Raw genomic sequence first — 27,391 nt, forward strand, 5'->3', positions numbered from 1 at the left:
ATTGTTTTTCCTAATTCTAAAATAAATTTACTCTAAAACAACATGTTAACACTGTTCTTTTCAGACATATTAGTTTTTTTTTTCTTTTAATACAATGGGCAGACTTCTCTCTTAAATGGTTGGCATTAGTGTTCTGACCTCCTGGGGATGAAGTCTACTTTCTTCAGAGGACAGCCTCTGGTTAGCAGAGACAGTGTCCCTTGCAAAGGTGCTAATCATATCTGCTCATACATATTCAAATATATGTGTATCTACTTTGACTTTTTGTAGAGAATCTCATTTGGACTTGGGGCATCCCCCTCCCCCCAATCTGGTCCTTAATCAGTATTTGTTTTCATTGTTACATACAGAGTAATAGCAGAAGAGACAATTGTTATATATGCAATCCAGCATTACCTACAGGACCTAAACAGCATTTAAAAGTGCAACAGTTTTCCGTTATTCATTCACAAGTTGATTTTAAAAGTTGGTTGAAATCTTATCCTATGAGGGCATTATTGTTCCTAGGAATCACTAATATCAGCATTAAGATATGAGTAAAGTAATTCACAGAAGAGAGAAATAACACATACTTTGTTCAAAACCTTTTTTTTTTCATGTCTAGGTGAAGGAGAAGGAACAACTGGTATTATTCTAACTTTAGCTATGAATATCATGAGTACTTTGCAATGGGCTATAAACTCCAGCATTGATGTGGATAGTTTGGTAAGTTATTATTTTAAATTTTATGAAAAGTTAAGAAAAAGACAAAAACAGTAGGTAATAACAAAAGGACTATACGTATGATCCAGTTTAAGAACTAAAATGTTTGGGTAAATTTAAGGACATTCTGTATCACACATTAAGCCATGGCATGATTTATCTTTCATCCTCATGGATCATCACTGTGAACACTCTTGCACATGTGTCTTTGCCCAGGAGTTTTCCAAAGCAAATCCTAGGAGTGGAAGGAATCTCTAGGAATAGAATCTCCCCAAGCCCAGCTTTATTGATGCCAAATTACTCTCAAGTCTGTTGTGCTAGTGTATTCTTCCACCAAGAGTGTATGTGAATGCTTCCGGCAATACTTGTAATGCAGACTTTTTAAATTTTTCTCATCTGATGTGTGTGAAGTCACTACTAAAATGTCAGGATAACTTAGTGCCTACTTATTGTTGGACCATTTGGTTTTTGTTTGTTTGCTTGCCTGTCTGTTTGTTTTCTCTTTCTGTTGAGTGCTTGTTCAGGTTGGCTTACTTTTCAACTAGAGGAGTTTGTGTTTGTGTTTGTTTTTTCCTTAATTGGTTTGTTAGGTGTTCGTGAATCCTGGGTCAGTTGTCAGTTCCATGTATTGAAATGGCCCTTGAGCCAGTGGCTTTACTCACAGTATCACTTGATGAAAGGAAATATTGAATTTGATAGCGATTAATTTATTATCCTTTTCTTTTATGGCTTGTGCATTTGGTATCATGTTTAAGAAATACTTCTCTATGTTAGGTTTTCACATTCAGCAGCCTGACACTTTTCATAACATTCTTGTCTAATTTTTAAAACGTCTGGTCTTAGTGATTATTCCCTCCTAAATTTTGGTCATTGCTCCTCCCCTTTGTGCTTGACTGATGTTGTCTTGCATTTGTGTATTTTGTGTGTTCAAACATCATATTTTGGCTTATCGTGTCTTCTACCATAGACTGAGAGCCTGAAGTGATATTTATGTGCTAAAATGGTGTCAAGGACTTTTAACTCTGCAATGGCCAGGGTGAGAAATGAAAGGATGATAGATAAAGTTCCCTAAATTTACATGTTTTTGTTTTACACTTTTTCCTTTTTTATGTTAATTGCAGTTTATTCACTTTGTATCCCAGCTATAGCCCCCTCCCTTTATCCCTCCAATTCCACCTTCCCTCCCTCTTTAACTCCCATGCCCCTCTCCATTCACACTTTAATAAAAGACCTATTTTCAGTTACACTTCAGAGTTGGACTGAGACCTTCATCACTGATTTCTTCTTAAAATTTTGTTATATTTATTTATGTAAGTAAGGGATGCCCATGCCACAGCATAAGTGTGGAGTTTGAAGGAAACTTGTGGGAGTCAGTTCCCTCTTTTCACCATGTGGGTCCTAGGTACTGAACTCAAGTAATCAAGCTTAGAGCAAGTACCTTTGCCTGATGAGCCTTCTTTGCTGACCACCATTGAATCTTAAGTTTTTGAACTACATTCATCTATTCGTTACTTCATTCCTGGAGGGTCTAGAATCCCCAGTTAAAAATCATCATTCAAGCTGGGCACAGTGGTATATGACTGTAATCCCAGCACTCAGGGAGGCAGACATAGATGGATCTTTGATTTCGACATCACCTTGCTCTACAGAGTAAGCTCCAGAACAGCAAAGACTACACAGAGAAACACTCTTCTTGAAAAAAAAAATCATCATACAACTCCATTTACTTACATTTTCAGATACTCATTCATATGGTTGTAAAATTTCTTTAGCCAAATTTTCTAACAGAATTTATAAATATGTACCAAAGGAAAAACTTAAAATCTTTTAAACCCTCTTCATATCTGTGTGTCTTCATAGTTTGCTGGGGTATCTTTATAAGTCCTTGAAATATAGTTTTCTTGTATTTCTTTTAATTTTTAAGTTAGGCCAATTCCTGGTCTCTTATCCATACTTCTTTTTGGTTGCATTTTTATCATAAGAGCTCTTATAAAGACACATGTACATGTTGGATGTAGCTGAAGAATATTATGAAAATGCTGTTTCTATTTCCTTAAATTTTTACAACTGTAACTTTATAATTCAAAAACCCTTGTGCACATTATCTATGTCTTTACTTAAAAATAACCTCTTCACCTTGTATATGTGTAATTCCCTTTGCAACACAATTTTATGACTTAATGACACACCCAGACTTTTGATATTGTAACACAATGTTGTCATTCACAGAGTTCACACTCAGGATCTGTACAATTGAGCTACCCAACCAAACCACACACATACAACCTAAGGTTTTCATAAGCTTAGGATTCCTCTTAGGGCTCTATTTATGCAGCCTTGTGAACCGTGAGTTGGACACTCCTTTTGGGATAGCCTATACACATGCTGACAAAATTTCTGCTCCATGTGTCTAGTGGCCACGAGACATACTTGAAAGTATTTTACTTCTCCAGGTTTTTCTATTGCTATGGTAGACTTTGTAGCCTGTTCTTAGACATTGTGTCTTTCATGGTGTATGAAAGGACCTTCACAAGGACCTATTGTGTCTGAGAGTCTATGAAAAGTATCAATATTTGCATTTGATTACATTTTCAAAAGTTATGCTCTTTTGTTTGATATCAAAGAGCATATGTAAGTTTTCATTTCCCTGCCAAGCAATGATGACGGCCTTCCTGGATGTTTGTGGTTCCTTTCTGTTATTAACTCCCATCATTCTACTCTCTCACTGATGCTAAAAGTGCCTAGTAGTGCTTTTATTTTCACTTTTTTCTTTGAGAGTAAAAGGGGAGGAAGAATGAGCAGTGCCTTCAGATTTCACACCCACATGAAATAACCACCAAGGTCTTACAACCCTAAGCCAGTGTGATGTCATTTTACCTTACTGTGTTTTTAGTTCATTTAGAATGATCTGAGTTTAAAATGGAACAAACACAATGTTTTCTTTGCCACATATTTCAAATTAAAACTAAGTACAGGGCCACTTAGGAAAAATCTCCAGAGTTGGAACAATTACTTCATTTACCCATCTGCCCTAATGTAAGTAAAGATGCAGAGTCAATTTGACTATTAGGTTGTAAACATAGAACTTTGTTTTTATTCTCTACCTGCTCCTTACCCACAGATCCCTCGATTTCTTTATCTTTCAACTATTAAATCCAATATCACAATAACACAACTATTATTATTAACTGAGTTAATAACATAACTCAGGTTATGTTGTATTTATGATCACATATCTGAAATGCTGAGACTCAGAACCTCTTTATAATGTTTCTATAACAGCTTTTTTATTTATCCCCAAAACAGCTTTTTCCTTTATTCCTGCATCCTTTTAGACATCATGATAATTCTATTCCTTAAAAATCTCAGCCAATGACCTTCCTACCTGTCTCAAACAAATGTGTGCAACCAGAAATAACCCCCTCACTGTTCTCTACTAGCTGTTTCTTAATCCAGCAACTGCTAGAGCATCTTCCAGTGGACATGACATCTCAGAGCAGAGTTCCTATCCAGGCTTATTGTACCTCTGCTCATATGTACCCTTCCTCGACGTCCTTGCATCTCTATAGAGGCAAATACTATGTAGCTGCCTGCCCTTTGGGAGACTTGTCTTACCGATGAATACTCTCACTTGGTCTCCAGCACCTATTCCAATTGTTTGACCTATTTCCAGCAAATTTTCTAAAGGGGTTGCCTTTATCTGTTATATCTTCTCTTCTTCACACAGTTTATTTCATTTCCATCACCCACATGAGACACAATAAACATGCACAAAGCAACATCCTTGTCTTCTGCAGTTGTTGAGCAATATTTTCCATAGATGAATCCTTACACTGCTTCATTTTTCTGCCACCTCCTGGACCTTCATCTCGTGTATCTTTTAAAACATCGTTTGCATTACAATTGTCTTCTGTCTGCATTCTCTCTACCTATTATCTAACCTCATGCTTCAAAAGCTGTCTCTTGATGAATCATAGATTGATATGTTTAGAGTACATCTCTCTATTGCTCTGTAAATATATAAAGCTGCCATCTTGACACCTCCATGCGTTCATAAGACAGTGCTAGACTATTTTCTAGTAGATTTGACATGCTGTGTTGGGAGCTGTGGTATCAACGCAGAATACACACAAAATCTCAAGAGACTATTAAAATGACACAAAGTTTCTACACCTGTCATTTGCCAGGAAAGCTAAATAAATAAACAAGAGCCAGCAAAGGTGTAAAACCTGATATTTTAAACTTAGCACTATTAAGCCATCTGGTGACTAAGGGGTTGTTCACACATAATGTGTTCATTTACTAACCATATCCTTCCAGAACTGTCTACCACAGAAAGAACAAAAAGAGAACATTCTTAATAAGTGAATGCTACTGCCTTTGTTTTCCAACACCAGCAGATAAGCATCCCCGTTTCCACTAAATGATTGTCCTGTTGAACTGAACTGTATGTCCCTAGTAAAAAGAAGGAAGGCTCAAGGTTAAGGACAGCTAACTTACAAGGCTTCCATTTAGATCACCATTAGTGAAGTTCCAGAAAGTTCTTGCATGGTTGGTGCAATCTGAGAAGAGTTTTCTGTCAATACAAACTCTCTCTGTTGCTGCTTTGTCCTTTCATCACCTGTGTTTATTTTGGGTTCTACTTAAGATCAAATGACTAATTGTCGAATGAGCAACGTGAAATGGTGGGAGGAGAAAAAAGGAATTTCTCTTTTCATCATGACTGCTATTAACAAATGTTCTTTATGAAAGCAGTTTCTGTTATAAGGATCTGACAGAGGAATTAATTTATCCTCTTTGTCTTCTGCCTCCTTTTAATGGTAGCTTGATTGTAGTTTGTTGTTGTTCTTAAAAAGTCTTTGTGGTGTATTTTTCAAGACATATTACCCATCCAACCACAGAGAGCCTTGTATTTCATTCTGGCTCAGATACTAAAAAGCTGAGTACCTTTAGGCAAGTCATTGTTCACATTTCCAGGACCTTACTTTCCTCTTCTCTAAAATGAAATGGTTTGGTTAGGATTTTTTTTTTTTTAAGATTGCTGTCAACTTTGACATTTTTTTTCTCTTCTGAACATGTTTACATAAAAATGTAAACTTTTTTAATTTTTACATTTTTTATATTAATTGCAGTTTAGTTACTTTGTATCCCAGCTGTAGCCCCCTTCCTCATCCCCTCCCAATTCCACCCTCCCTTTCTGATTTCCTCCCATGCCCCTCTCCAAGTCCACTGAAAAGGGAGGACCTTCTTCCCTTCCATCTGACCCTAGCCTATCAGGTCTCATCAGGACTGGCTGCATTGTCTTCCTCTGTGGCCTGGAAAGCCTGCTCCCCACTTCAGGGGGAAGTTATCAAAGAGACAGCCACTGAGTTCATGTCAGAGACAGTCCCTGTTCCCCTTATTAGGGAACCCACTCGGAGACTGAGCTGCCTGGGGCTACATCTGTGCAGGGGTTCTAGGTTATCTCCATGCATGGTGCTTGGTTGGAGTATCAGTCTCAGAAAAGACCCCTGGGCCCAGATTTTTTGGTTCTGTTTCTCTCCTTGTGGAGCTCCTGTCCTCTACAGGTCTTTCTATCCCCTCCTTCTTTCATAAGATTTCCTGCACTCTGCCCAAAGTTTGGCTATGAGCCTCAGCATCTGCATTGATACCCTTTTGGGTAGAGTCTTTCAGAGGCCCTCTGTGGTAGGCTCCTGTCCTGGTTCCCTGTTTCCTCCCTCTTCTGAAGTCCATCCCATTTGCCTTCCTGGATGAGGAATGATCATCTTACCCAGGGTCTTCCTTTTTGCTTAGCTTCTTTAGGTGTTACAGATTTTAGTATGTTTATCCTATGTTATATGTCTAATATATACTTATAAGGGAGTATATACCATGTGTGGCTTTCTATTTCTGGGATACCTCACTCAGGATGATCTTTTCTAGTTCCCACCATTTGCCTGCAAATTTCATGATTTCCTTGTTTTTATTTGCTGAGTAGTATTTCATTGTATAAATGTACCACAATTTCTGTGTCCATGCCTCAGTTGAGGGACATCTGGGTTGTTTCCAGGTTCTGGCTATTACGAATACAGCTTCTATCAACATGATTGAGCAAATGTCCTTGTATACTTGAACGTCTTTTGGATATATGCCTAGGAGTAGTATAGCTGGATCTTGAGGAAGCTCTATTCCTAATTGTCTGAGAAAGCACCAGATATGTAGGCACTACTCCATGCTTTATGAAAACAACACACCAACTCCATTCTGAATGCTGAAATCCACTGAAGGTTACCTTGCAGTTACTACAACTGATCTAAAACCTTTACTCAATGTTTACTACAGTCAACAAAGAAAGAGTAAATAATAGTATGATATTCTTGAACCTTGAATTAGGACAAGAAAATTATGTGCTCCCCTCCGGAATTGGTGGAGTGTACAAAACTGTGTGCTGTTTGGAAAATCGGCCAGGGTGTGTGTCTGTCACTTTAACTTCCTGGTTCAGATTTTCTCATTTGTATGATGAAGGAATGGATTAGATCATGGGCTCTCAGTCTGGCTTCACATGAAAAAAAAAAAGATAGAACACAGGCTCACAAAGGCCAGTAAAATTAGTTCTTCTGCTGGGGGCAAGGTGACAGGACCTGTTGTCTATATTTTAAGATCTCCCCAGATGACTCTAATGTATGTTTAGGCTTTAAGCTCATTGAATTAAGTGATCATGCAGATTCAGTTTTGCTTTGATTTTCTGTGAGTCATGTCACAGGGATTAGCAAACTTTTTCTAATTAAGGTTGAAATAGAAAATAGTTTCAGCTTTGTAAGCTTGTGGGCTTATGACAGCAACTCATCCAACCTTTGTAGGCAAAGCAACCATAAATATTTGTGTGTGTTTTGTTTCATTTCACATTGGTAATTATTATTATTTCCATTTATTTCAAGGGTTTTTGTTTTGAGAAGGAGAGGGAGGAAATATGGAGTTGAGCTAGAAAGAGCTAGGGAGGAAGTTCTGGGAGGAATTGGGGAGAGGAAAGAATATGGTCAAAATATATGAAAAAAATATAAATATGCATTTTTAATAAATACAAGTCTAAAACAACAACTCTGATATCTTATCAATATTTCAATGCATTTCTCTAAGCACCTAGATTTTTAAATATTGTAACTTCTGCAGAGCAGTCTGTCAGCATCATCTTTTGTATGCAGTGTAGATACTTATGTAAATATCACTGACAGAGCACAAAAAAAAGTTTGATAATGATGAAATCCACCTGCCTATTAGTAATTATAACCTTTAGACAAAGGATGAGCAGAAATATGGTCAGTTTTTGAAATGTACATATATATTATCTTGACCAACTACTCCTGTGCATGAGGCTTGATCTGGAGTGCAGTAGACATACCCAGAGACACTCCATTGAAGAAAATTGATTTTCCCTTTCCCATCAAGTATCAATTATAAAAAGTTTCTTGGTTAGGCATGAGGCATTCATGTCTACTTCCCTTTCTCAATACTGGGGTTTTTCTCTGCTTTGAACATGCCCAGGTTTTTTGCATGATCACAGTCTCTGTGAATTCACACCTGCATCCATCCTGTTGCATTGGGATGGCACTGTTTCCTTGAAATCATGTACCTGCTCTGGCTCTTACCTTTTGCTACCACCCCTTCCTATAGATTCTTCATCTTTGAATAATTCTCGCATTTTCTGCATGTTGTCCAGTTGTGGATGTTTTTGTTAATTAGTATCTCCTACAAGAAAAAGGTGTCTCTGATGAGGGTTGAATGAGGCACTGATCTATGGGTACAGCATTATGTCATTAAGAGATATTTCATAGCTATATTCTTTTATCTGAGCAACAGTAGTAGGTGCTTCCCTACAGCCCATAACCTATCTAGTCAGGTTCCTGCCCACTTCAGCAGGATCAAGTATTCCATCTCATTGAATGGGTCTTAACACTAATCAAATAATTGTTGGTTGGTCCGTAACACCTGTGCCACTATTGCTCCAGTATATCTTGCAGGCATGTCACTGTTATAGCTACGGAATATGTAGCTGGATGATATTGATGATTTTATTTATTTTATCATTATGGGTGTTTGCCTTATCTTTTCACCACATGAATACCTGCTGTCCATGGAGGCCAGTAGAGGGCATTGGATCCCCTAGAACTGGAGTCACAGACAGTTGTTAGCTGTTATGTAGATGTTGAAAATCAAAGCCTGCATCCTCTAAAAGAGTCATCAGTGTCTTTACCTCTGAGACATCCCTTTTTCCTCCTCATAATCTTTCTAAAATCAATCATGGCATTTTTTTCTAGGTACTGATGATCATTTTAGACATGAGAAGTCTTTGTGCCATGACTTTGGAGTGTTTGGCCCTTGAAGCTTGTTATCCTGGCTTCTAAACAACCAAGTACAAATAACAAATATTTCTATGAGGCATTTCTGGATTTCTGAAGAGGCCATGATGACCTCTATAATTAGCTACAAAAAACGAACAAGAAAATCTAGTCATCTTCATGTTGACCCAGTGGCCTCAGTTATAAAGTAACATTTAGAGGAAGCTATTGAACTAATTTTTATTATTGCCATCATCATTATTATCCTGATATTTAGATTAGTACCTTTAGGCATTATTATAGAGATAATGACATTCAGTTACAAACTCTTCCTTAAGATATTCAGGGGAAAACTTTGGCTCTTAATGAAATTAAGTAATATACCAAAAATTAGAAGAACATGAACCTCAAGCAAACATCCCACTTTATCTTGGCTAAGTCCAAATTTTATATAATTATATAAAATCTGTGATATGTTAAGTTTTCCTCTCTATAAATAGAGAATAGATTATGTGTTTTACCTGGCTCTCATTTTGTCTTTTGCCTTCAAAGTACAAGAAAAAGGAGTTAATCCCTTGCCTAATTTCATTTCAATTTAAGTATGCCACAGAAAGACTTTTCTTGTTCATGAGGATGACTTACCTTCCTGGGAAGGGTTTCCTATACTCCTTCCTCCATAACTCTATGTACAGGAAATAGCAGCTTGAGACTGGAGCATATTTAGTTTACAACCATAACGATAACTGCCAACTCTGAGCTACCATCCAGCACTGTGACATCATGATTCTTGCATAGCACATGGAAATATTGAGTAGATACTCTTTAAAAAGACTAAGTGAGATTTACAAGGTCCATAAAAACAAAATAGATGAGACTAACACTAATGTACTATGTTGTAACTTTTATCAGGCTGAGAAGATGATTTATAAATTCCCAGTCTTGAAGACATACATTATTGCTATTATTACTGCATAGGAGAGAAAATGGTGGCTTTTTTAATGAGTATCAAAAATTTATGTCACTTCATGATGTTAAACACTAGATGGTCTGAACACTCCAGTCTTTGAATACAAGAAATACTGTGAGCATTACTATAACAGGTAGAATGGGTTAATCACCAAACCAGGAGACAAAAGCTTCAGGTCATCTCACTTGCATAAACCCTATCAGAGACCCTTAGGTTAGTAAGATTTCTGTCACTGTGACAAAGTAACTCATGAAGACAGAATGAAAAGAAGAAACATTTGTTTTGTCTCACAGTCTCAGAGGTTTCAGTACGTGGTTACCTGCCTCTACCTTAGCCCCATGGTAAGGCAGAGCATCATGACAAGAGGAATGTGTTGACAGAGAGACTCATTACCTCATGGCAGCCAGGAAGTGGGGTGGTGGCCTTAGGATAGGGGAATCCCTTGAGAATACTTCCCTTATATTCTGTATCTCTCAATGTTTCTAAATGTCCCAAAAACTTCATCATGTTGGGTCACGCCTTTAGCCTTGGGGGACATTTATAACCCAATTCATAGCTACTAGGTTTAGGAAAAGGCTAGGTTCCAGAGAGGCATAAGTTGGATCATCGTTCAGAAAGTGAAAGGGTTACTACCATGACTAGCATGGCAGGGGCTGCCTCTAGCCTTCTTCCTTTAGAACTCTGCTACCAGGAAGGCCTGTTTCCAGGAAGGATGGGCCCCTCACTTTGTGGCTTGACAATAACAACTCTGTATTTACTTTGATAGGTATCATTTGAATTCCTTTTGTTAAGAAGAATCTACCAATTGCTCGAGCTTTCCACAAATCTGAGATCCATTTTTAGATAAGATATGAGTCTTTGACAGTGAAATCAAACATACAATGGATATTACTTTAAGTTCACTGTAGTTTTTAAAGTGAGTTACCATGTGAATGTGTTCTGCTGAGTAGAAGGAAGAATTCCAGCTAATTCAGAGATGCAGCCAGGTTCAGAACAGAGTTGAGCTCCATTTACATGCTCCTTTCTGGGATCTCTGTCTCTGGCTCACTGATGCTTCTGTCTGTCTAAAAGAATTCTCTAGAAGACTTTATCTTGCTCTGTCTTCTGTGTTTTGTGAAACTATCCTTGTGTGTGTATGTGTTTTTTTGTTGTTGTTTGTTTTGTTTTTTTATTTTTTCCATGCCTCTTAGGATACTGAAGTTTAGTAATAAGACAGAGCACTGTCTTAGAGGAGCACCTTGGTATTTAAGGCTTCCAAGTTGCCCTTATTCATGGGCAACCTGTTTTTGCTTCATATTGTGGGTTGAAGAAGCTGACAGTTTTGCAGCCATCCTAAGATTACCTATGACCACATTTTTTTTTTTTTCAAATCGTTAAATCTTCAGTGTTTTAGGCTAGGGATTTTCATTCTATAAATGAAATGAGTTGAAGTCATGCTTTCTTGCCCAGGCTGACATCTGAGCCTGAGCTGAAGTGATCATTTTCTTGGAAGCCATGAATACCTACAGTTTATTTGCCTTACTTGGGGTGTGGCATTTGAAGCTTAAAAGCCAATGTTAATAGGACTGAAAATAGCAAAGTGTCACTAGATCTTGACTTTGAAAAGCCAGTTTTTGAAACTTAAAGACTAGCATTGACTTTTCTGCTCTGGTTCTGATGTGACTTCTTCTAGAGGCAATAAACATGATGACAGAGGCCTGGTTCAAGGACACTGGTTAGTGACTGGCCTATACCATGATGGCATTTCAGTAGTTATAAAACTGACAGTGACGAAAGTACTTGTACTTGCTAATTTATCTAGCTGTCAGAAAATGTCCCAAGATATTGAATTAAGCCATACTTTGTTCAGATAGTATAGAGAGTGTTCACTGTAAAGAAATAAGGTATTGGTCGGGGATATTTGACTAGGCTGGGACTAGTCAGACTTGGGAGTCATTTTAAGCATTTAGGCTATAAGAAATAAGTTACAAACCTTAAATTTTAACCCCCAATAAATATGTTCCATTTTGCCTATGTAATATTAGAGGTTCTGGATTTGTTCTTAATGGTGACTGTCACTGACGGAGAGTTAAGTTACAGTACTTAGGCCAGAGAAATATGTATTACCTTTCAAAATGACTAAAACCTATGTGTTTGTTTGTATGTATTTTCTCATTTGCCTTTATTAATTATTCAGATAATATCTATTGTATGTCAACGTGTTTAAAAAATATCCCGTATAAAAAGTAAATATAGTCATTTGGAACAGTATTTTTTTGGTTGAAAAACTCATCTATCCTTAAAGGTAGCCAAGTTCCTTTATTTCTATGTGCATTCAAATATATACTTTATTTTTTAATTCTTTATTAATTACTCTTTATTCACTTTGTATCCCCCCTGTTGTTCCCTCCCTTCTTCCGTCCCAATCCCTCCCTTTCTTCCTCCTCTGCACGCATGCCCCTCCCCAAGTCCACTTATAGGGGAGGTCTTCTTTTCCTTCCTTCTGATCCTAGTCAATTAGGTCTCATCAGGAATGGCTGCATTGTTTTCTTCTGTGGCCTGGTAATTCTGCTCCTCCCTCAGGGGGAGGTGATTAAAGAGCAGGCCAATCAGTTTATGTCAGAGACAGTCCTTGTTCCTATTACTATGGAACCCACTTGGACACTGAACTACCATGGGCTACATCTATGCAGGAGTCTTAGGTTATCTCCATGCATGATCCTTGGTTGGAGTATCAGTCTCAGGAAAGATCCCTGTGCTCAGATTTTTTGGTTCTGTAGCTCTCCTTGTGGAGTCTCTGTCCTCTCCAGATCTTACTGTTACCTACTTCTTTCATAAGATTCCCTGCACTCTGCCCAAAGGTTGGCCATAAGTCTCAGCATCTGCTTGGATAGTCTGCAGGGCAGAGCCTTTCAGAGGTCCTCTGTGTCAGGCTCCTGACTTGTTCCCTCTTTTCTCCTTCTTATGATGTCCATCCTCTTTGCCTTTCTAGATAGGGATTGAGCATTTTAGCAAGAGTCCTCCCTCTTGATTAGTTTCTTTAAATATACAGATTTCAGTAGGTTTATCCTATATTGTATGTCTATATGAGTGAGTATATATCGTGTGTGTCTTATCCTTTCCAGTTCCCACCATTTACTGCAAATTTCATGATTTCCTTGTTTTTGTTTTTGTTTTTGTTTTTTATTGCTGAGTAGTATTCCACTGTGTAGATGTACCACAATTTCTGCATCCATTCTTCAATTGAGGGGCATCTGGGCTGTTTCCAGCTTCTGGCTATTACAAATAAAGCTGCTTCAAACATGGTTGAGCTAATGTCCTTATTGTGTACTTGAGCCTCTTCTGGGTATATGCCTAGGAGTGCTATAGCTGGATCTTGAGGAAGCGCTATTCCTAGTTGCCTGAAGAAGTGCCAATTTGATTTCCAGAGTAGTTGTACAAGTTTACATACCCACCAGCAGTGAAGGGAGGATTCCCCTTTCTCCACACCTCTCCAGCATGTGTTGTCACTTGAGTTTTTGATCTTAGCCATTCTGATAGGTGTAAGGTGAAATCTTAGGGTCATTTTGATTTGCATTTGGCAGGATTAACATAGTAAAAATGGCCATCTTACAAAAATATATACTTTACTAAATGTCATAGTCAAAGATTTATAAGTCATATTGTTGCATTGACTTTTCCTGAGGAAATGTGAACAAACATATTCTCACCCCCTAACCAGACCCTCAAGACAGACCAAAGTAAGAATTTCATCCATGTTCAACTCGGTGAATAATGAGTTCAGGCTTACAGTAAGCATGGATGGCACGTTACAGACTGTGTAAACCGTGAAACTGTCTTTCGCACCGCAAACCTCAACTCCATCATGGATGATGACCTCATGGGAGCTGCCCCAATGTGTTCTACCCTTGATCAACTTCCCACGTCCTCTCATTCTGTATACTCTAGGTCTCCTAAGATCACTACCCCTAAAAAGGAGGGGAAGCACAAGGGCCTGATGGTTGGAATCCTAGGTGGAAGTCCAGAACTCTACTTCCTCCCTTCTACTAGGGAGTATTGAAAGCTCTACCAGACCTAGCTGTCAGTGTATCTGATTCTGCTTATTTTGCCACATCACCAACCAGGCCCAAGGATATTTCTATTCTAAGATGATGAAATAGCCATGTTATATCAGGAAGGAGAAGATACTTTACAACCATAGATGCATATTTAATTGAAACTATATCCTTTATATATGTCTGTACTTTGCTAATGATAGAAATTGATTTTTAAATAGCTTTTATTAAAAGTATAAAATTTTAACTTCCTATTTGTGCAGTAAGGTAAGTTTGAACATTGTGGACTCATTAAAAATGCACTAAGCATCCACTCTGGTAGAATTTGAGGTAACAATGACCACTCTCAGTTGCTCCATCATAGTATCGAATTCTTCTGTGGGCTGGCTTTCCCCAGGGTCAGAAGATTGTTCAAGGTTCCTGAATAAACTGCATTGAGAAGAACAAAAAAAAAAAAAAAAAGATCAGAAAGGAGAGGAGGACCTCCCCTTCAGTGGACTTGGGGAGAGGCATGCATGCAGAAAGGGGGGGAGGAGGGGACCGGGAGGCAGGGGAGGGGCCTATGGGGGGATACAAAAGGAATAAAGTGTAATTAATAAAAGTTAAATAAAAAATTTAAAAAAAAAGCACTAAGCAGCCAGACGTGGTGGTGCACACCTTTAATCCAGGCACTTGGAAGGCAGAAGCAGATCTCTATGAGTTCGATAACAGCCTGATCTACAGAGCAGGACAGCCAGAACTACACAGAAAGACCCTGTTTTGAAAAAAAATAACTAACTAACAAGAGTCTATTCATAACTGAGATGACATATAGAATTATAGAGAGTTGTTAATGAAGTTGGAGCGAAAGGTAATGAACTCTGCAGTGGTTTATAGATGTGTTACATCTTACTACAACATACTGGTTGTACAGAATTGTGCAGTACTGTCATAGTAGGAAAACATTTCCCTTTGACATCATCTATGCCCGTGAGAATGTTTGGGTTATTTGAGGGTGCACGATGTACGTGAGATTTAAGCAATCACAAAAATAAACAGGGCTCTACAGAACCCAATTATATAAGCTATAGTTGATTCACTGCCTAAGCTTTTAATTATATCTAATTATTTCCTGTTACTTCCCTGAAAACCCTGTCAAGTAACCAAGTGATAGGTAACTTTCATCATAGTTTACAACTTATTGTTTTTAAGGGAACATCAAGCTAATTATGGCACGGTTGGAAGTTCTGAAGCAAACAAAAATACTGCTATTTTCATTTCAGATGCGATCTGTGAGCCGAGTCTTTAAGTTCATTGATCTTCCAAAAGAAGAAAGTGAGTGTAACAAGAAAATGAAAGGACTACCTGGTGGAGAATCATCTAATGTTTTAGTTATTGAGAATGAACATGTGAAGAAAGGTGATACCCAGCCCTCTGCGGGCGAAATAGTTGTCAAAGACCTCACCGTGAACTATGGGGATGAAGGGACTGCCGTATTAGAGAACATTTCTTTTTCAATAAGTCCTGGACAGAGGGTGAGATTTCAACATTACTTGCTTTGTTCGTGAGTTCTAGCAACCATAACAATGTCTTAGTAAAACCATTTGTAACATAATTGTAGAATCAATATTCCTTATACATAGATGAAAGTGTGAGTGTGCAAAGTCATTATGTTTCATATGAGTTCTGAATTACAGGGTTCTGAATTACAGAGTTCTGAATCTATAAAATAGTTTTATTGTTAAGTGTGACTATACTTGCAAAATATGTAATTAATTACAGATTTTCCAGCTGAAGCTGTCATTAAACACGTTAACAGGTGCCAAACATACGACCATCACTGTGAACAGTAACAACTTGGTTGATTGGCACAGTGTAACTTTATCCATCCCTTAGGTAATTTATATGAAACTTCAAGCCTACGTGACTTTCCTGTGGGTAATGAGTATTTACAGCTTAGTTCCTTGGGCCACTCTGCCAATCACCGTCTCTCGGGTGGGTCATTTAGACACTGAGCATCTAGAGTGGCAGGCACACGTGTAAGTGAACTTACAGCTTGTCCCTGCTTTTTGATCCTTACTCTTGCTCTTTATTCCCAATTTTATTTTCAATTCTTTTCTTTCTCTTGTTGTTGTTATTATTTTATGGTTCCAAGTCTTCATCTTCTTAACACAGTAATTCTACTTTTTGTGGATTTTTGAAGTTTTCTCTAGTGTTCACAATATATACTTACTATGAATTCAGGTCTGTTTTTAAACAATGGTATTTTAACATAAATAGCTTCGGTACCTTCTAGTCCCAATTTCTGTGCTTTATAGTCTTTCCATGGTTCATTTTGTGTAGTCATAGGTCATATGTGAGTAAATACAGGCTGTTAAAATGATTTTAAGTAAACTTTCCTGTTAGGTCTATTAAGAGTAAGAAAAGTACAAGTTTTTGTTTTGCTGTCATTTTTTTTTCTTTCCTAAAATGATTCCTTATTCATTTAGGTCCAAGTATGCAGTTTCTTATAGATCTGAGTTGCATCTTTCCTTTTCTCTGAAGAACTTCTCTTAACATATCTTTCAAGATCAGCCTGTTGACAGCACATTGCCTTTGTATTTATTTTATAATTTCTTACTTTGCCTTCACTTTTGAAAGACAACTTCACCAGGTACACAATCTTAGTTTGGTGAGGCCTTATTTTTCCTCCATTGCTCCACTCATTTCCTCTTTTTATGATGTCCATAAAGTTATAAGTAATTTTTATTTCAAATTTTAAAACAAATAATGTAGTTTTTTTCTCTGGGCTTTCTTCAAGAGGTTTTCGTTAATAATTTTTTTAGTTTCGAGGTGTGATATACAATCCATATGTTACTGTATAATTTTTTTTCATCTTCAACCCTTATCACATTAAGCAAGGTTGTTTTACAATCCCAGTCTTTTAATTACAGTGTCCTTGTTATATCTGGCTTTGTTCTATCGTAATATTGCTTCTAATTTACTTTTTTCCTTTCAACATGTTTCATAATTTTTTTGAAAGGTGAACATACATGATGTGCTTGGGAAAAGGGACTCATAACAGGCTGTCAGTAATAGACTAGATTCGTGCTAGAGTATAGACTTTTGCAGCCCCGGGATTAAGTTATAGAAGTTATATCTATAACTTAATTTAATTTGAAAGTACTACTAGCTTATCACCCCTTTAGGTAACAGAGAATGGTTAGAATGGGCTGTGCTAAATATTTCTATATCCTAAATTCAGTTAGGACCTGGGGGAAAGTCTGTACTAAGTTAGACATGATAAAATAGTCTCACTCAAGAAGAGGTCTTAAATGGAAGATAATGCTCTGGCCTATCTCAGAATGATCACTATCTCATGTGGGCACCTGACACCTCAGGGACCATCCTCTAGTCTTCCTGTGATGTCACTGGAAGGTGCCAGGAACTGTTTCCATCTTCAAAGTCCACAATGATTCTGGGCTGTTTTTCAGGAGAGTTCTGATTCCCTCAGGGTTTCTGCTTGCTGTTTACAGCCTGGACGGTTGTGACTCTCTGTACCTACTTGTCTTTCTCTCTAGTTCTAGGGGCACAGTCATTTGCTCTGCAGCTTTACCTCTCTGTCAGAAAATCTGCTCAGCATTTTACTTAAAATGGTGTGACTTCTAGCACTTGGGAAACAGAGGCAGGAGGATCTCTGTGAGTTCAAGGCCAGCCTGGTCTACAAAGCCAGTTTCAGGACAGCCATAGCTACACAGAAAAACCCTGTCTCAAAAAAAAAAAAAAAAATAGTAAGGTTGTCATCAAATCAACACACCTAAATATGTGTTTGATTTGTTCAACATATACTGCATTCCACCTTTAGAAAATCTGGTGTGAGGCTGCTGAATCATTTAATAATTTGAGTAGTCCATATGTCTTACTAAAAATAAACATATGTAAGAGTCTCAGTTGTAATCACCCCATGAATCAAAGTTTCATTTGACTGGCTGTCTTGGTTTCTGGAGACCACAAGGAAATGAGATAATTACAGTGCATTTCCCTCCACTGTTGGAGGGTGGGCAAGGTGCTTTAATGGGACCGCACCAAAACTGCTCTACTCATGACCCATTACCAGGTTAGCACTAATTACCTTTCCAGGCTGTCGTTTGATTTAACCTGTTCCAAAATTTGCAGAAATGAGATACACTAAAGTAAGTTAGGATATGTCTTAAGAATTTATTTGCAGGAAGTACTTTTACAAATAAGAAGATAATTATTATGTGACAATTACTCAACAACATGGCTTTGTTAGGGGTATAATCCAGTTAGGTTCCTTGCTATTGAAAAACTGGTCAGCCATAATGCATGCCAACACTTTGCTGTGGGGAAACCAGAGCAATAGCCAAAGGGTTTAAAGTTAAAGAAAATATTTATTAACGGCCTGTCAGCCCAGCAGTATGCCAGCGTAAGAACTGAGATTTCTGAAATTTTCAGTACTTCCTTCTGGAAAAACACAGTGGGGCCATTTACCCTACTAGAGATTTATACTTCAAGGTGCTTTCCTCAAAATAGCCTTTATATGACTCAGATATCATTTGTATTTGTTGAGTTTCATGTTTTTTTTCTTCTGTGCATCACCTGAATTGACATATTCTGATTTCTTATTTAATGCTTCACTGTGGTGTTGGAAAAGTCAGGACATATGTGTGTGTACAACATGGGCTACTGCAGAAATGGAAACATGCAATGCAGAATTCCTCAAGGTTTTAAAATTAAGATTTGATCTAGTCACTGAACAAAATTAAATAATTATATCATTTACTTGTAAGGTGAAAGAAATACATATGCTCTTTCATTTGCTTATCTTTCTGACTGTCTTTCAGTCAGCTTCAGTAAGTATGTATTGAGAACCTTTTGTAAGCCAAGTGTACCTGGGTCCATTTATTCATCCATTCTTCCATCTAACCATTTTCCCGTCTTTCCATCTTCCATTGTGTTTATCTGTCAGCAAATCAAAGTATCTATTGTGTAAGCCCACCATTATCCCAGATGGAGAAACTGAAAAAAATTGTTAAAGGATGCAACCTTGTTGAATTTATATTTTTACATAAATACAAAAAATAGAGAAAACAACTACCAAATTCTTCTGCATAACATTTGTTTTGATCATATTTTTCCAAAGACAAATATTTATAAAAATTACCTTTTAGAGCTCTTTTGAGGTTAGAAAGGCAATTATTCTTGCCATTATTCTTTACTAGCTTATGACAAAGGCCTATGTTATTACCAAGTTACCTATAAATACCCAGTAAGATACTCTTATTTTTATTTATTGTGGTCTATGGTTTGAGTTTATAAGTTATTGCTAGCCTATGATGAAAGAAATGTAGAATCCGCAATTTAGAAATTTATTTATAATATATTTAAAGTACTAATTTGAAGTGTACTTTTAAATATTTTATTTATTATATGTACATTGTTCTATCTGCATGTACACCTGCATGCCAGAAGAGGGCACCAGATCTCATTATAGATGATTGTGAGCCACCATGTGGTTGCTGGGAATTGAACTCAGGACCTCTGGAAGAGCAGCCAAGTGCTCTTAACCTCTGAGCCATCTCTCCAGCTCTGAAGTGTACTTTCAAAAAAGACAGTTCTTCACCAGCCATGTGAATGTGAAGAGCACTTACGAAAAAGAGAATTTTCTGTCTACAGAGACCAGATGCTGGTATATGAAGGTGCAATGTGGACAGGATGAAGCACATTTTAAGTGCTTCAGATAGACAGCAGCTTATTCTGAGGCTAGTTAGGCATCAGCCAACTGAGCTTATGTCAGAACAAAGTGTGAACTTTGAGGGCTGCCAGGACTCAGGATTGCCTCATGTAGTAGGAGGTAACCTCCATTGAGGCTGTCCTCTTCCAGTTGTGGTCTTTGGATAGAGAAAACTCAATGTGCATTCTGTGGAGATATATACTTTATTGAACATATTCTTATGTTATCAAGCCTGAACTTGATACTGCTAAATTTCTTAGGGGTAAAATCCTCACCCCCACCCCACTTTAATGCTGGGGCCCAAACCCAGGACTTGTACAGGATGCTAGACAAGTGTGGCTCCACCAATGAGGGAATAAATTTAGTTTAGGGGCAGCAACTAAATGTTAGGCCTATTTGGGGTCAATTTTCAAGTTTGTGTCCATGTTCAGAAGTACCTCAGACTATAACATTCCTGCTTCTGGTATGAGCCCATCCATGGAGTTGATGTGTATCAAGATATACTATTTACACTTTCCCTTAACTCATCAGTAAAAGCCGGTGATCAGTAAAGCCAGCATCAGGAATATAATCCTTTATGCCCAGTTCCAGATTATTCTTCCCTATATTGATAATGATGACAATTGGGAGTGTGTAAAAAGGCTTAAATGAACAGGTGACGGGAGGAACAACCCCACTGGTTTTAACTGAAGAGCAGTACTAAGTGGAATATGCAGTGTGCCATCCTTGTTGTAGGCGTAATTCCGTCGCTGTTCCATCCTAGGTGGGCCTCTTAGGAAGAACAGGCTCTGGCAAAAGTACTTTGCTGTCATCACTTTTACGATTGTTGAACATTAAAGGTGACATACTGATTGATGGTGTCTCATGGAATTCAATGACCTTACAAGAATGGAGGAAAGCTTTTGGAGTGATACCACAGGTGAGTGCAAAAATGTAAAAACAATCAAAATTGACCTTTTTTTAAAAAAAATAATTGTTTGACATAGTTAAGAAATTAAAATGATTCTGCAAAATATATTTGGTAGGGCCTGCCGTCTCTTTACTGTGCAAGGAAAATGTAGCACACAGAATGAAAGCCTCACTCTGTGTGATGCATATTTGTTGAAATGTTTTGAAGATGTTTCTCTGAATCAGTCTATAGCAGGGGCCTGGGTCATTTGTTGTGAACGGCCTCAGAGTCTTGCTTCAGCACTCAGAGCTCCCAGCAACCTGCAGCAGTCCCATGGGTAAAGGCTCTGCAAAATGGGAAAGATGCTTCTGAGATCACAAGCTCTCAGAAGTGTGACATAGTGGAGTTAGAAATGGAAAGTGCAGCCATTGTCCTTTGGAGTTTGAATAGGAAATACTACCTTCAGGTTAGTCTATAGATTCCTGTAAGTGTCAGTCCTGATTTAGCTTGTACAGGATCTCTAACCTCATCTCTAACCTCATGTAAACCAAGAGATGCCTTTACTGAGACAGAAGCCAAAGATAGTGCAGTAGTTCTGCTGGTGTTTGCCTTTTCCCCAGAGACCTCTTTAATTTTTGTTCTACTAAGCACCAAAGCAGTCCACAATAATGGTCCTTTTAAGCACCTCTGTACTTTTAACACAAAATTAACATGCCAGGACCATTGCCAGGTAAACACACTACAGATCTAGACCAAGAAAATGCTTGTATTTCTTGATAAATGATCCTTTCAAGTGGTGAGACATGAAATATCGTAACCACCAAACTGATGCTTTCAATTTGTTTCTATCGTGTGCCATTTTCCCAGACATTTCATCCTGGCTGAAGTTGTGGAAATACTGTGTTTTCCTCAAAAAGACAAAAGGGGTTGTCAGATGGTCTAAAGACAGAGAATTGCTAGGAATACAAGTTTCCTGAGGTGATGGCATTAGGCGAGAAAAAATGCTAAGGACAGTGGAAGGGACTGTGGTTGTCAGAGAAGCACTGTTGTTGAACTTCACAGTTTTAATGAAGGCAGCAAAAGCTTTGCCTTGTTGTTCTTGTTCACTAGAAACACCAAGCTCTAACTCCTCTTGCCCTTCATTGTACCTGCTACACAATAGAAGGGCTCCATCCTCATGCCAGACCCGGAGCCAGAGTTATGAAAATCTGCCCTGCCTTTCTGAATAGGTGGATTTTCAAACTTGCCTTTTATAGCTTCAAGGTTTACATTAAAAGAAAAATGTTCAGAGACCCTTCAGAAATGCTGATGGGGGTCATATAGCCCCTTTTCTCTGTGTCTCAAGAACATCTGCTACTATGGTTGTTTACATTGTCTTGATGGCAATTATTGAATGTCCTGTGAATACCTAAGAAAGAGAAAGAGGACAAAGCCCTCGTACACTTGATGTCTAAACCTAGGGCTACTTTGCTTTTTTTCTAACTTTTCTTGGAAAGTAAGAATTACAGCTTTTTTTAATTTTTTTTTTTTTTATTTCCTGGAGTTTGTTCTTTAGAAAGATACAAAGGAGAGAAGTGAGTATCCAAGGAAAACAAGTTTGGTTTGCTTTCTCATCCTTTCTTTTCTCCTATGTCTGACCTAACAAGGGTATACTTCAGAAGGTCACCTTTACTTTGAGCTAGCGTAGTGTACAAGGTTCATTAGCCACTGGTTTTCAGACACACAAAACAGGTACTTTGAAAAGCATCCCCTCTCATACAGGGGTCCTGAAACATTGGCTGTGGAGTCACAAGATGCTATCAGTTTGAGTGGTTCCTAGCAGTTTTATGTTTTGTTTTGTTTTCTTTTATAGTTTAGTACCTACACAGCAATATCCGAAGACAGACTATTGTACATTTCAAAACAGCCTCTTTCATTTGTTCTATTTTGGCTGTCAGTTCTCAGTCAAGAAGAGGAGGCGATGAGGCTAATTGTTGAAATCTCACTGGCTTAGACAATTAGGGTACCAAAATGAAAGTATTCACTAACTGTGGACCTTATTAAGCAGATAATTAAAGAAAAGGAATTATTTTAAAGCTTTGGTTGCATATTTGGAATGCTGCAAGTTTCTCTGAGTAAATGACTAGAACTTTTCTATTTCTTTTCATTTATTATTATTATTATTATTATTATATGTGGTGTGTGTATGGGGGGAGCATGTGTGGAAACATGCATCATGGTACACTTATAGAGGTCATGGCAGAACCAGTACACTCCTTCCACCATGGAATTTGGACAGTGGATTCAGGTCATTGGGATTGTGTGGCAAGCATTTTTATCCACTGAGCCATCTCACTGACTCTTTTTCTTAATGGCTTAAAAACAATCAGCATCTACCCATCACTGTCCATCATTGGGACATGTTTTGCATTGAAAAGTTTCAGATAGCACATATAGACATAAATGATGAAATTGGTGGTGCCAGCTTAAAATTCACCATATAAGATTATTGTACTTTGTGCTTAGAATTATAATACCCAGACTTTTTAGTTACATAAAATGTAGAGATACTACTTTTCTTTGATATGCCAGAGATATTCCAGTCCAACCTGTATACTTCTAGTAAGAAACTCAAAACTATGCTTATTGTCATATGACATTAATGAAAAACTTAGACCAAAGTGAGAAACTGAAAATGAGTAATTAAATAGAGATGTTTGTCAAGGTTTGGGCTAGTGGGAGAGTGTGGTAAATGTCCAGACCACAGGCCTGCTGTCCAGGACATTAGTGTCCTTCCTCTACTGCTGCTGTTTGTCTTCTCCTTTTTCTTCTTGCTTTTTCTCTATTTGCAGCAAACATGTAACTGTTTACTTATCAGACTTTATGAATTGAGAAAATTTTTTTTCCAACACAAATTCTCTGGTTTCACTGTCCACACCCAGATGGGATCTCAAACCCTGTTTATGCAATTCTGCTTGTATTTCTACTTTGTCTTATTTTCAGATTATCTGCATGTCCCTTTTATCTACACAGTTTTAAACATAATGATAAAAAATGGAAAAGAATGATAGAAATACTAATTAAAGTGCATTACTTCTGAAATAATCCCTCTGCTGTAGGACCTGTAATATAACACCTTTCACGGGCGGAATTCAAAATACATCGTTCTGTGCTGAATCACTGAAAGTTGCTGTCTCTCACATTTGTGGTTCCTTCAGCATTTGGGCTCTGTTCTATAATCTTATGCAATTTCTCTATCTGAGTTTTCTTATTTGTAAAATGGGTATTATAATAATTTTAACAATTCTTTGTACTTTTGTGGGAATTGAATGAAAACTAGACTCCTCCTTTCCTCATTGCTTGAGCATTATTGTGTGTGGTTATTATTATTTTTAATTCTATGAGGAAAAAAGTCATGTCTCCTTTGTCTTTGTGTTGAACTGGGGGTATGTTCTAAAAGTATAAATAAATGAATGTGGGTCGTTTTGCAAAGAAAATTATAATGAACACATGCCATAAAGTGTCATAAAGTTTTTTCTTTTTTTTTAATTTTTTACTAATTACACTTTATTCACTTTGTATCGCCCCTGTGGTTCCCTCCCTCCTCCCGTCCCACCTCCCTTCCTCCACCCTCTGCATGCATGCCCCTCCCCAAGTCCACTGATAGGGGAGGTCTTCCTCTCCTTCCTTCTGATTCTAGTCAATTAGGTCTCATCAGGAGTGGCTGCATTGTCCTCTTCTGTGGCCTGATAATGCTGCTTCCCCCTCAGGGGGAGGTAATTAAAGAACAGGCCAATCAGTTCATGTCAGAGACAGTCCCTGTTCCTATTACAATGGCACCCACTTGAATACTGAACTACCATGGGCTATATCTATGTAGGGGTCTTAGGTTATCTCCATGCATAGTCCTTGGTTGGAGTATCATCAGTCTCAGGAAAGACCCCTGTGCTCAGATTTTTTTGTTCTGTTGCTCTCCTTGTGGAGTTCCTGTCCTCTCCAGATCTTACTGTTTCCCACTTCTTTCATAAGCCTGGCACAGAGGACCTCTGAAAGGCTCTGCCCTGCAGACTATCAATGCAGATGCTGAGACTTATGGGCAACCTTTGGGCAGAGTGCAGGGAATCTTAAGTGTCATAAAGTTTATAAGTTCAGAAGGATTGGGTACATGGGGTTCTGGGCAGGGACACTACGAGCAATCAAAAAGCTAGGTCAGTAGGAAGGGAAGGGAAGAAGGGTCAGAGGAAATCACAGGCTAGGGAGCTTAGGAGGAGTCAAGGCATGGTCCAACAGGAAGGGGCTGATTCTCCTGGGGTAAGAAATGTCCTGGAGAAGGTATGATGGGGCATTGGTATATACTTGATGGACTCTAAAATGACTACACTTTGATTTGTGATTAATTAGAACTTGCTGAGGTACACAGGTGGACAGAGTGCAGAAATCCAGGGAAAGCAGAATGTTCTGTTTTCAAATAACCAAAATGAACTTTAGCTATTTCTGATCCTGAAGTGAGAAAATTAGAAAAACGTTTTATGTATCTTTGGAGGGGTTTATACTAAAAATTGTGGTATTAAAAAAAAATGCTATGAGTAAGTTTTCAGGGATCTGTGCTTCTACTGTCCCACATGAAGTCTTTTGTATTTAAATAAACGGCACACACCTTTGATGGTATGACAGTCTATATCAGTTATAAACTGTTAATAGTTCTGAAGAGAAATACATTGCGTATTATTCTCTCGTTGATATATGGTTTTTAAAGCAAACCATGACTAATGACTAATTTTAAGCATTATAATACAACCCAAGGATCTTGGTGGTTTATATTGGGATGGGATTCTATTGTACAGATGTAGTCTGCAGGAAACTGCTGCAGAATTTGTCAGAGGGATTTCAACCACTGTCGTGTTTGCAAGCATTTGGGTCACATTTCAAGGGAACTATTCATATGTAAACCTACATATATACATTCCCAGAGACAGTTCATCTCTCCATTTACTTACTTTATATTAGATGTGATCACCACATAAGTGGAATTGCTTTTTTGTTTTCATTTGACATCTGGTACTAATGCAAGTACCGTTGGGGTGACACGTGATCAGCCATGGGAGGTCCAAGTAGGCACAGCTCTCTCCACAAGGCTCAGGAGTGGGAGGCAGCTTCAGGCAAGAGACTAGTAATGTGGTGAACAATGGTGATGGCTATGTTCTGTCTGGAGTCTCAAGAATTGCACTTTATACCACACATGACATTAAGTAAATATCAAATATTTGCCTGCCCTAACTTTGTTATTAGTGAGTAGTTTCTTACAAGGCCAATGGGAGATCCCTGTGATTGAAAACTTCAGGTGCTTCTTTTTTTTTAGGTACACGGCAGATCTAAGAGTGCCAGTCGGCCAAAGCATTCCATTTCCCAGGGCCTTTACTGTTGAATTTGCAAACCTGAGAGAAAGCGTTTAGGTTGACCTCCAAAGAGCTTTCAGTTGTACAGAGGGATTTGTGGGTGTTTAGTTTAGGAAGCTGAAGTAAGGCACAGTGAAAACCAGCAAGTGCCAGAATCTCTTTGATTACAGGAATGGAATGTCTGATTGATTGCATACAATTGAATTCTAACTGAACCAGTTTGTTCAGTCAATTTTTCTTTAAAATTGGATATGTAGTTCATTATCTTTTATTAGACATGAAATTATGAACAAAAGGCCTACAAGATTTCTGAGCTGTAATAAATCCACCACACCTAAAGCTTTTAGATTCCTAATCGACAGCAGCCTTCCTTCATAATTTTGAATGTGTACAAATAAATAAATTAAGTTAAATAAATTTAAATAAAATAAATTAGATAAAATATAAATTTCATAAACTAATATATCTTATAGACTATTATGAATAAAAGTTAGTATGCTATTTTCTGAAGCAGCCAGGAGGAATCTTCACATATTGAATGGGTTGTTGGTGTTATATTTTAAAGAATTTTGATACTTGTAAGCGTTGAATCACATTTAGTAGATCTCTTTCTGTCACTCACATTCATGTACACACACTCACACACATGCACACTCACATTCACACAAGCATACATACACACACCTTTATTAGCTAGAACAATAGCTTATAGAAGTTACCCTTCAAAACTAAAGAAAAATAACATTTACTCTGATTCTGATTATTTTTTACTTTTACTTCTCTACATCAGCTTACTCATTCACACAACTTTTGTTGAGTTTATATAAAGCTTGTATCTAAAAAAGGAAGTAAAGACATGGACTTCAAAGATATAAAAGATATATAATAAGCTTTAAGGAACAAAAATTCACATAATCTCTGTAGGTTTTTTGTTGTTGTTGTTTTTGTTTTGTTTGTTTGTTTGTTTGTTTGTTTTTGAGACAAACCCAGACTGGCCTCCAGTTTTATAGGTAACTAAGAGTAACCCTGAAATTTTTATCTTCTTTTTTTTTTTTCCTATCTCCTGAGTGTTGAAATCATGGGTAAATGCTATCGTGCTCAGTTTATATGCTTCTGGGAAGACACCCAAGGACACTTGCAAATTAAGTGTGCATTCCTACCAACTGAGCAACATTCTTAGCACCTTAGTATTATACAAGGAAAGAAAGTATAAATAATTGAAGGAGCTTGTTTGGTTTGAGGATAAAGAACAGTGCCCCTAGGAAATGAAACTTAACTTGAAACATGAAGGATAGAACTGTCATGTGAAGATCATGCAGTATAAGATTTCCAGTTGAGAAGAATGAATTATGCGAAGAAGCTAAGAAAGCGCATGTTTAGAATAGAACGGAGTGGA

At 37.7% G+C, this 27,391-nt stretch overlaps 1 protein-coding gene across 1 annotated transcript in view; it reads left to right on the forward strand.

Moving 5' to 3' along the window:
* Positions 1 to 27,391, forward strand: part of Cftr (CF transmembrane conductance regulator) — a 145,685-nt gene that overhangs the window by 110,035 nt on the left and 8,259 nt on the right. The window contains exons 21-23 of the mRNA XM_060373847.1: positions 605 to 705; positions 15,281 to 15,532; positions 20,495 to 20,650. Coding sequence (XP_060229830.1) covers positions 605 to 705; positions 15,281 to 15,532; positions 20,495 to 20,650 — 509 coding nt within the window. The remainder of the gene's footprint in view (positions 1 to 604; positions 706 to 15,280; positions 15,533 to 20,494; positions 20,651 to 27,391) is intronic.

The sequence above is a fragment of the Meriones unguiculatus genome, chromosome 21 (genome assembly GCF_030254825.1).
Source record: "Meriones unguiculatus strain TT.TT164.6M chromosome 21, Bangor_MerUng_6.1, whole genome shotgun sequence".
In the NCBI taxonomy this organism is placed as follows: domain Eukaryota; kingdom Metazoa; phylum Chordata; class Mammalia; order Rodentia; family Muridae; genus Meriones; species Meriones unguiculatus.